We start from the raw sequence: 10,475 nt of genomic DNA, 5'->3' as shown, positions 1-10,475 counted from the left end.
TAAATAGATTAAATAATGCTCAGCACAGGACAGAAGCTCAACCATCATCATCATTATTCTAAGGACATGATCATGCATCTGTTACCCCGGACAACCCCAAGGCTTCCTTCAGAAGGGGGAGAGGAAGTAGGGAGATCTAATAAAAACCCTCCTTTCGAACTGGCAGAAGTTTCTAGCTTCCTCTCATTCTGGATCTCACAAAAGTGGAGAACAGGAATAGGGGAACATGTGCTTCTGGCTAGTCCAAATTGAGGCGGCAAGAGTCTGGACTTTATTCTAAGTGTAAAGAGAAACCTGGGGGTCGTTTTTATAGACGGATTATAACCTGATATACTTTTAAAAGATGTGATGACAAGTCTCTGTAGAAATGGACTGAAGGAGGCTGAGAACAGAGGCACAAAGGCACGTGAGGTTACTGCACCCATCCAGGCCAGAGACGCTAAGAGGGTAGCGTGGACTAAGAGGGTAGGGGCGGAGGCGCTGAGCAGCAGTCAGAGTGGGATATATTTTGAAGACAGAGCTGAGACTTGCTGATTGGTGCGGGAAGAACAGGATGGCTTGGGTTTGGGGTCTCAACAGCAGTGTGATGCAGGTGCTGATGCAAACAGGACCGGTGACAAAACAGCCTTGGGGTATAACTCAAGACTTCCATTTTGGACACGTTAGGTTTGTAATGCCATCAAGTGAGACTGTTGGATAAATTAAGTCTGCATGAAACTCAGGGAGAGATCAGGAGACACACGTGAGTCAGCAGCATGCGGGTGGCATTTAAAACCAAGGGAAATGATTAGATCACCTAGCAGAGAAAGAACAGAGGACCAAGGGCTCAGCCTCAGAGCAGTCCAAACTATTACTGTTGTGAGACACAAAAGATGCAGGCGGTAAAGCGGAAGATGGTAATATTCCAAATCAAAATGAAGAACAAAGCTTTTAAGAAGGGAGTAGTCCACGAATCAAATGCTGCTTGGACTACAGAGGTCCAGTTACTCCAAGCACTCAGTCTCCTTCCTCCCAAGGTCCAGGTTCTTTAGGGCAGATGCACCTCATCTTGTGTGTGTGTTGGGGGGGGGGGGTTCTGCACGTGGGCTTTCATGCTAGAAGTGTGGGCTCAATTATTCTTTATTCTTAAGTTGTGTGACCTTAGGTAAGTTACTTAATTTCCTCAGACTTTGATATACACCCTCTGCATGTTCATCACTAAATACTCAAGTGAACTACTTCCACAGTGTCCCCTACACACGTTACTCTGCCACTTTTGTATTTATTTCTTCACACTTCTATGAGGAGATCTTCTAGGACTGTCTTAATCAGCCAGAACAGCTTATGGATATGAATTAAACAGGCATGTCTGAACTTGACCTCTAGCACTTTGTACCTATATAATCACAGGTCAGGTACTTAAATCTCTGAGATGATCCAGCTCTGTAAAACAGGAATACCATATAATACCTTATAGATGGTGATTATATAAAATTAAATCAGACAATGGCTATGCCTGGCAGAAAAAGAGCTCACTAAACAGTATTTATCATCTCTGAATCTGTACCACCAGTGATCTCAGTGCTTGTGGACTGATGACTCAGAAGCCAAGCACACAATCAGGCCTCCTTTCCCTCCTCCTAGAGCCCTCATAGGAGAATGGGAGGTCCAGTCAGTTGTTACTCGTACTCAGTGAACCTAGGCAGGGCCAACCAGATGGCTAATTATTTTGGAAAATTATCAGGGATGTCTTACTTTTCTGTTATTTTGTTAGTGCACTCCTACCATCCACACACTCAAGCTAGAGATTCAAGCATTACCTAAGAGTCTTTCCTTCCATTCTTTCTGCCACGTGGTACCAGTTAACAAGATGGTGATCTACTGTACTTTTTAAATGCCACACTTCATCAAGCCTAAGATGGCATCTGTTGTTAAGACACACGATTATTTCATGTAGCTGTAAGAAAGAAAATAAATGCTGCCACTTAAACAATGGCCTACCACTGACTTCTAGAAGCATCCAGGTCTCAAGAGATTAAATGTGGAGGAAGAAAAGTATATCTTAAGATCGATAAAATACAGCACCTCTAACTCAGACCTCCAATATCTCTTGCCTGGACTGGGATGAAGGCTCATAGAGGTTTTGCCTCCACTCATCCTCTGTTGTCAAAATGAGGTTTCTAAAAGGTCAATTTTATCAACTCCCTACCCCAGTCCTTCAGTTAGCTCTTTTCTCACACCCCCCGGCCAATACTCTTCACTTTAAACTAGCTCCAATTCCCCAAATGTTATATTAATTCTTGTCAATGTCCCTCATGTGCAATTTTTTTTGCCTAGAATTATCATCCTATTCATCTACCTATCTCCTAGCTGTTAGAAGACTGTTCTGGTCAGGAGATATCTCAGTCCACTCTTTGTGACTGGCAGGATTATTTTGGTCGATGTGGCTTGTTAAGTGGATATTCCTTTGTTCATTCACAAATAAATTCTATCCAAAAACAAACCCTCCCCCTACCCAGAAAGACACCCTTCCCATAGAGAGGACAGTTGGTACCCTCCAGATAAGCTCTAACTCTTTTCAGTTCCCAAGCAGGTGTCAGCTCCTCCAAGTCTTCTCAAGTTCTCTAAGCTGAGTTAGGTAGCTCTCCTTGGTGCGCCATGATATTCCATGTGTACTTCCATCATAGCCTTTTTATACTATGCTGTAATGACTGACTGACTTTCTCCCCAACTAGATTGTGAGCTTCCTGGAAACAGGGGCCTGTCTTACTCAGCTGTGTCATTCTCCAGAATCTGGAAGCTAGAAGGCACTTAATACTTAGTAATTAAGTATTATTTACTTATGGATGGGTGGATGGACGGGTAAATGAAAAATGTATATAATCACTGGGTATTAGTCACTCTAGGAGATGCTACCTCCAAAATAACTTCACAATGCTCCTTTCTCTGAACTTGGTAACTTGGCTTAACCAGGAAATCACAATGGCACCACCTAGTGGTCAACGTAGGGAGTAGAGTGAAGTAAGCCAGACCTTAGCAATTGTGTAGAAGTCCATAGGGCGGCAGAGTCAGACATGACTGTATCAACTTAGTGCACACACATACACACACACACACACACACACAGACCAGAATTACACACTATCGCTAGCCAAGCCAGGCTGTTTATCATCCTCCAGTACCCAGTAGTCTGCTTCCCAGATGAATCTGAAGTTAGAGTTACACAAACTATTAAATAGCCTCAACCCCAATCTTAAACACTTCTAGTTAAAAAAGACTGTTAACAGTGTTTCTGGAAAATGACTCGCCAGCCTGTTTTGCAGGAAGAAGAAAACTTTCCTTCTTTAACGCTCTAACGCATGAGAGAACAGATGGAGATGAAGGAGAAGGAAAGTACACTGGCTGGTCCTCTGAAACTGACTGGTTGGGTACATGTGACCCAGAGAGGATCCCAGGAGAGACTGATATGATTCTACCATCCCACATAGAAGTAATAACAACAGCATTTCCATTCACACAGGCTCGCCTTCAAAGAAGTTCATGATTCACCCACACGCCTTCGTCTCTCTTGCTACCTCCCACCAGGGCAGAGGTTGGGGCAACAAGGAGACAGGTCCATGTCCTGATGGCCTCTGTCAGAGTCCACTCTCAGTGGACCTGAACCCCTGGAAGTTGGGTTCAGTGCTTGGAGGCAGAGCCACTGGCTGGTTTAGCAACTTGTTCACGACACTGATTTTAGCATCCTGCTTCTCAATGTCCTCATACGGAGTCCAGGACAGGTCGTGCTGTAGCTTGTAGGCACCAAGGAAGTCATGTGGACGACTTGTCCCCCATTCCTAGAGAAAGCAAAGGAGTCAGTTCTGATCAGGGCAGGAGGTAAGGAAATTGAGTCCATTTTCTAATTATACCACAATTTTCTTTTTTTGGCTTTTCACTTCAGACCAGTCAGAATCATCCTTGGAAAGCACTGCATTACACATCAGGTACCTCCCTGAATACAGATAATGATTGTGAAATAATTTAAGTGCATATATTTTTCAGGAGCATCTCTGGGCTCATGCCACCTCTAGTTTTCTAGAAAATCACTTACCAACCCCTATGCCTACATTTTCTCACACATAACACATACACACACACTACACCAAGAATTTCTTAAAGACAACAGTAGGTTTTTGTAGCAACAATTAAATGTTCTTACCTCTGGAGAAATAATGGAAAAATATTGCTGACCACTCTCCCGTTTATAAAGGTAGTAAATGTTGCCAGGTTTTTTCACCATGTTACAGGCTACATGGTGCAAGTCAGCATCTCTGCGAGCATCCTCCAAAACCTAAAATCCACAGAGACGTAACCAACTGGGTGTAAGAGGAAACAGCACTCATACTCAATGATCACCCCACTCGAAAGCTGGAAACTGTTCAATGCTTAGGGTCTTGCTCCCTCACATCAATGAATCATGACTGAGATCCAGGTGACACTGAAGAGAAAAATTAGACTACATTACGCAACTATGTTATAAAAATGCCTTTGGAAAACTTATATTTCAAAATGTAGAGTACTACTGGCTGTGGGTGGTTTTTAAATTTCTTCCCAATTTTTCAGCGGTAAGTACATTTCTTTTATAACTGAAAACAAAAATTTTCCCCTTAAGATGCTTTACCTCACTGAGCTTTCTCCCAGTGAAAAACCTTATACTTAACCTCTTGGGCTTATTCTATTTTGCTCAACACTTCTATATTTCTAGGAGGTACCGAGGCAAGTAAGTTACAGTGATTATAAGCAAGTTCAGTCAATCCTGTGAACTAAATGAAGAAAATGAAAGCTTACCAAAAAGCTACTACTTACTTTCCTGGCTTGTTCTTGCAAATGTTCGATTTGCTCAGCTATGACTGTCAGTTTGTTGGTGGCATTTGCTCTGATGAATTCATTAGCCTAAGGGTGAGAAAAACTGAACTGTGGGTCAGAAAAGGGTGAGACTTTACGATGCTCTTATTTAGATCCCAATGTGAAATTATGTCAACATGTTGGCTTATGCCTTTCATACCCTTCCCATGTTCACCATTCTCCCATGAACACCCACTCCTCCCAAGGCCTAGCTCAGAAGGCACTGCCTAGGAGTCAATGCTGCCATGACCCCACGACTCCACACCATGGAAATCAGTGCTCTTTCTCTATCACCCAAAGCATCTATCTTGTTCACTCTAGATTCTGGTCGCACTCAAAATTTTCAGTCTTCCAACATGCCCCAATCTCTTGCTTCCAAGTAATTTTGCATATGGCCTCTCCTCCATCCAATACATTTCGCCTCTTGCTCTTTTGCCTGACTAACCCCACTTATTCCTCAGGTCTCCATCTGTTTTCTCACATTTAAACATTACTGAAATCAGGGGTGGATCTTACAATGAAAATCCGAAGACACTTGGGGTATGTCTCTTATGGCCTGCGATATAGAAACCTGACTATATACAGAAGGTATCTTTTTTCTTTAACTTATTTATTTCAATTGGAGGCTAAATACTTGACAATATTGCAGTGTTTTTTGCCATACATTGACATGAATCAGTCATGGGCATACATGTGTTCCCCATCCTGAACCCCCCTCCCACCTCCCTTCCCATCCCATCCCTCACGGTCATCCCAGCACACCAGCCCTGAGCACCTTGTCTCATGCATCGAACCTGGACTGGCGATCTGTTTCACATATGATAATATACATGTTTCAATGCTATTAGAAGGTATCTGTTAAACTGACCATTATTCAGTTGAATTATTTACATCACACTTAATTATATTTAACTTACATTTGCATTCCTGTTACTTAAAATGTATTTTTAAAAGACTGTAAGGTCAGTGGGTAAAGAATCTGCCTGAAAGGCAGGAGATCCGGACTTGATTTCTGGGTCAGAAAGATACCCTGGAGAAGGAAATGGCAATCCACTCCAGTATTCTCGCCTGGAGAATCCCGTGGACACAGGAGCCTGGCAGGCTACAGTCTATGGGGTCGCAAGGGTTGGACACAACTTAGCGACTAAACCACCACCACTATGATATAGACCTGGAACAATTATAATATACACAGAAGATTGTCATGTCCTAGGAAATTCAACTGAAGGCACTGGAAATTGCTTAAAAAAAAAAAACTTTCAAAGCTAGGAGACATATGTAACCAATTCATGTACTGGGAAGGATTATCATCCACACATTAGAAATCTGTCAAAAAACTTCCAGATTTCTTTTCACAAAAAGCTGATTAACTTTTTTTTTTTTTTTGGCTCTGTCCAACCAGAGATTGAATCAAGGCCCCAGCAATGGAAGCACCAAGTCCTAACCACTGGACCACCAGAAGAGTTTCAAAACAAACAACACTGATTAACTTTTAGTGGTATATAGCTGTTAAGGAAAAGAAAGCAAGAGGTTAAACTTGAACTAAGAAATATTAAGAGAATTTGCTGGTTAGTTGAGGAAGCTTATGATAAAGGTCAGGTATAAGTCGTGTTCTGAGTGAAGAGAAAACAACTGAGTAGGCTGAGTTAAGCCTTTATCTGTTTCACAGACACACACTGAGCAACTACCATGGGTCAAACACCACGCTAGGCACTGCGCTGGACACACTGGCAAACATGAGAAAGAGGTCACGGCCTTCGTTAAGATTAGAGTCTAATGCAACTATCCTTGGGGACAGAAACAAGTCACATATGAAATTGTAAATTTTCTAGTAGCTGTGTTAAAAGTAAAAATAAATAAGCAAAATTAATTGTAATAATATAGTGAGTTATCTGGAAGTCCAGTAGTTAGGACTTGGCACTTTCACTGTGGTGGCCTGGGTTCAATCCCTGGTTGGGGAACTAAGATTCCATAAGCCACATGGCACAGCCAAAAAAACCCCCCCAAAACAAAAAACTACTAATATAGTTTATTTAACCCAATATATCAAAAAATTGAGCACTGAAGAATTGATGCTTTTGAACTGTGGTGTTGGAGAAGCCTCTTGAGAGTCCGCTGGACTACAAGGAGATCAAACCAGTCAATCCTAAAGGAAATCAGTCCTGAATATTCACTGAAAGGTCTGATGCTGAAGCTGAAACTCCAATACTTTGGCCACCTGATGCAAAGAACTGACTCACTGGAACAAAGACCCTGATGCTGGGAAAGATTGAAGGCAGGAAGAGAAGGGGATGACAGGATGAGATGGTTGGATAGCATCACCGACTCGATGGACATGAGTTTGAACAAGCTCCAGGAGTTGGTGATGGACAGGGAAGCCTGGCATGCTTCAGTCCATCGGTCGTAAAGAGTCTGACATGACTGAGTGAACTGAACTGATCAGAAAATTTATCATTTCAACATGTAATCAAATAAAAATTGTAAAGAGATATTTTACATTTCATATTAAGTGTATATTTTATATTCACAGCATCTATCAATTTGGATGCTATATTTTCATTGGAAAAAATCTGTATTGAGACTTCATAAAATTTATAGTTGGAAGAGTCAATTCACATACTCAAATTGTTCCAAATATACTTAAAAGTTTCTAGTCATTAACTCAATTACCAGGTTTTAAAATTTAAATTAAGATCACATTAAAACTTTTAAGATCACATTAAAATTTAAAATAGTTTCTCAACTGCACTAATAGATAAGAAAGTCTCACTGAGGTTGTGACATTTGACTTGGGTCTGAAGGAAAGGACTAGCCATGCAAAAAAATCAGAGAAGCAGCTTCCAGGCATTTCTGAGGCCAGTGCAGCTTGAGCAGTTAGTGAGGGGAGATGTAAAAAAGAGTGCAGGCATCAAATCACGTAAGGCTTTATGACCCCTGATACAAGAACTTGCACTTTGTTCCAGGGACAGTGAGGTACCTCATGGCCAAGCAGACAGTAGGTGGTTCCTGAGCTAGGATAGTTCTGGTTAGGAGTGGCCTTGAAATAAATCTTTTTTCTTAAGGTGGCAACAAATCTGTTATTTGTACATAAAAGATCCTAATTAAAACAGAAATAAGAGAAAGACTACCTCTAACAACTAAGCACAAACTCTGGCCCTAATCACTGAGGCTCTTTGCATAATATCTCATTTAATTCTCATAATACCTTATGAAGTTGGAGATGATAACTTCACTTTCTCATTTTAGGATTAGACTCAGACAGGTGAAGTGGCCTGTCCAAGGTTTCAAGGCTTCCCTGATGGCTCAGCGGTATAGAATCCGCCCGCCAATGCAGGAGATGGAGGAGAGGCTCCCTGGGTTGGGAAGATGTCCTGGAGAAGGAAATGGCCAAATACGACACTATTCTTGCCAGGATAATCTCATGGAGAGGAGCCCGGCAGGCTACAATCCAAAAGGTCACAAAAACAACTGAGCACACACACACATCCAAAAATCTCAACACAGATCAGTCTGATTCTAAATTTCGTGCCTTAATACCAGGCTTCTTGCACTTTCCAACACACATGAATACCTAAATTGCATGTAAGAAGTCAGTCCTGCTACAAAGTACATTTCAGTTCACAAACTGAAATACTCCTGATTCTGTTTATCTTCAGAGTGCTTTTTCTTCAGTTTCTCAAAGAAAATGGAAAAACGGAGGCAGCACAATGACGCACACTCTGTATTTCACTAGATTACAGACTGACTGAAGGACAAAAACTGTCTTCCTTCTTTCTTTTCCACATCACTGTAATAAACATGTCACTCAGTAACCCACCAAAAATGTTTGCCTAAGATGTGACTCTGGGAGCCTCCCTGCCAATAAGTGATTTGATTCAACAGACACACAGTGAAAGTGAAAGTCACTCAGTCCTGTCCAACTCTTTGTGACCCCGGGGACTATACAGTCCATGGAATTCTCCAGGTTGGAATACTGCAGTGGGTAGCCTTTCCCTTCTCCAGGGGATCTTCCCGACCCAGGAATCGAACCAGAGTCTCCTGCATTGCAGGCAGATTCTTTACCAACTGAGCTATCAGGGAAGCCCACATGTTTTCATAATCCACAAAAGTCATATTTCACTTTTCACCTCTAGGAAAGAGAAAGCACACAGTATATCAAAGGAGATTTCCTAAGCATTTGAAAACAAAACTGAGGTACCGAGACATGTAACGGAATTTAAGCACACTATTAAATTTTTTTGAGCAAAATGAAGGCCTTTGAATATAACCAAGGCCAAATGTGATCATATACACCAGGATGAGGGGATATCATAAATTTTTAAGTAGCAATGCCCTGTAACAACTCAAAGAGGGTTCTACAACTGGAAGTCTTGGGAAGAAAGATTAAAGGAAACCTGGATTTTCAAGAATTTCAGACCTAACAGTTCTCCTAGTTCACACCCTGCATTTTACAGATAAAGAAGCTGAGGTCCAGAGAAAAGTAATTTATCTCAAGTCACAGTGCAAGTTAATATTAAAACTGGGATTAAAAATTCATGTGTTCAAACTCCCAGTGACCCTGGGAGAACTGTTTCGAGGAAGCAAGGGGAGGAGCCAGGTTATACATAAGTTTTGCAACAAAGGGCAGGTAGTCTGAACATCAAAAGACTATTACTAATTAGAGAAAACCAGGTAATCCAAATTAAAGAATTAAGCGCTTTTCTATATATGTGAAGATACAAGAGTCTGGACTCACTGAAATCATTCCTTTGATACGCACCTCAGCTACCTGAGGCAGCATGCTGTTTTCATCCTGAGCTTCCTCAGTGCTCACTATAAGGAGTGGCTACAGTCTGATAGACGACTGCTAGATGGAGATATTCTCTCCTTCCTGAGTTCCCTCAGGGCTCACTACCTGTGAAGGCAGCAATTGCTAAGGGCTGTGACATCCTTATTTACCCATACAGCATGAAATATTCCATTTCTCAGAGATTATGGGCACTCAAGCTGCAGCTGAAGGGGTGTTTGGTCTCAGAAGATCAGCATGAGTCAGGCCACCAACGGGCCATGAACATGTATTCATGTAAAATGGAGTGTAAAATGGAGTCAAGAAAAAACACTACACTAAGTGGCTGGGAGGACCAAATATGCAAGAAGATAGTCATTCACTATCCCAGCCCCGCCTCCTCACCTTCTGCACCTGCTCTGCGAGCGCCACGAGGTCTAAAGGGTCCCCGGCCCGGTGGGTGCGGTAGGGGCTCACCAGGGCCAGGCCGCCGGGATTCGGGGTGAGCTCCACCAGGGCTCCTGCGACACATACCCAGGAACACAGGCCGTGAGCGCCCGCCCTCGGCCTCCCGTGGAGCCCGGCAGACTAGCTGCTCCGGAAGGGCTTCTTTTCCCCATCTGACTCCCGCCTACCTCCCCGACCTGCCGCCGACAGAACTCCTTGGTTTTCTGTGACTCCCTGGGTCCCCCCGGGCGATGCTGCATCTTCCATGACAGGACTTTGCTCTCCTCACTACCCAGGCGGCGCGAGACTGCAGAGCATGCGCAAAAAAGCCCATGGGCGGAGCTTCCGCGTCTTCTGACCACTAGGCGTCTGAACTGCCAGGAGTCCGGAGGCGGGGCTC

The 10,475-nt window shown here is 42.8% G+C and overlaps 1 protein-coding gene across 2 annotated transcripts; it reads right to left on the bottom strand.

Annotated features, from left to right (window-relative positions):
• Positions 1-882: 882 nt before the first annotated feature.
• Positions 883-10,365, bottom strand: C1H1orf50 (chromosome 1 C1orf50 homolog). Of its 2 annotated transcripts, none has more exons than XM_004001860.6 (5): positions 10,264-10,365; positions 10,034-10,149; positions 4,825-4,911; positions 4,178-4,309; positions 883-3,815 (listed from the first exon to the last, which is right to left on the bottom strand). In XM_004001860.6, the coding sequence occupies exons 1-5, from the start codon at positions 10,340-10,342 to the stop codon at positions 3,615-3,617; spliced, it is 615 nt and encodes a 204-aa protein (XP_004001909.2). In that variant the 5' UTR covers positions 10,343-10,365; the 3' UTR covers positions 883-3,614. The 2 variants fall into 2 exon arrangements, with proteins under 2 accessions (XP_004001909.2, XP_011968257.2); XM_012112867.5 differs by having other exon boundaries at positions 10,273-10,365.
• Between the last annotated feature and the right edge of the window lie 110 nt (positions 10,366-10,475).

Source organism: Ovis aries, chromosome 1 (genome assembly GCF_016772045.2).
Source record: "Ovis aries strain OAR_USU_Benz2616 breed Rambouillet chromosome 1, ARS-UI_Ramb_v3.0, whole genome shotgun sequence".
NCBI lineage: Eukaryota > Metazoa > Chordata > Mammalia > Artiodactyla > Bovidae > Ovis > Ovis aries.
Note: the sequence above shows the minus strand (reverse complement) of the source record. Positions and strands in the feature narration are given on the sequence as shown.

Bases quoted from the DNA above. Each gene is read 5' to 3' on its own strand.
- C1H1orf50 (XM_004001860.6), bottom strand. From the start codon at position 10,342: ATGGAAGATGCAGCATCGCCCGGGGGGACCCAGGGAGTCACAGAAAAC. The intron at 10,150-10,263 runs GTAGGCGGGAGT...TATGTGTCGCAG, and splicing joins GTCGGCGGCAGGTCGGGGAG to GAGCCCTGGTGGAGCTCACC. The intron at 4,310-4,824 runs GTAAGTAGTAGC...TGTGGATTTTAG, and splicing joins TGCAAGAACAAGCCAGGAAA to GTTTTGGAGGATGCTCGCAG.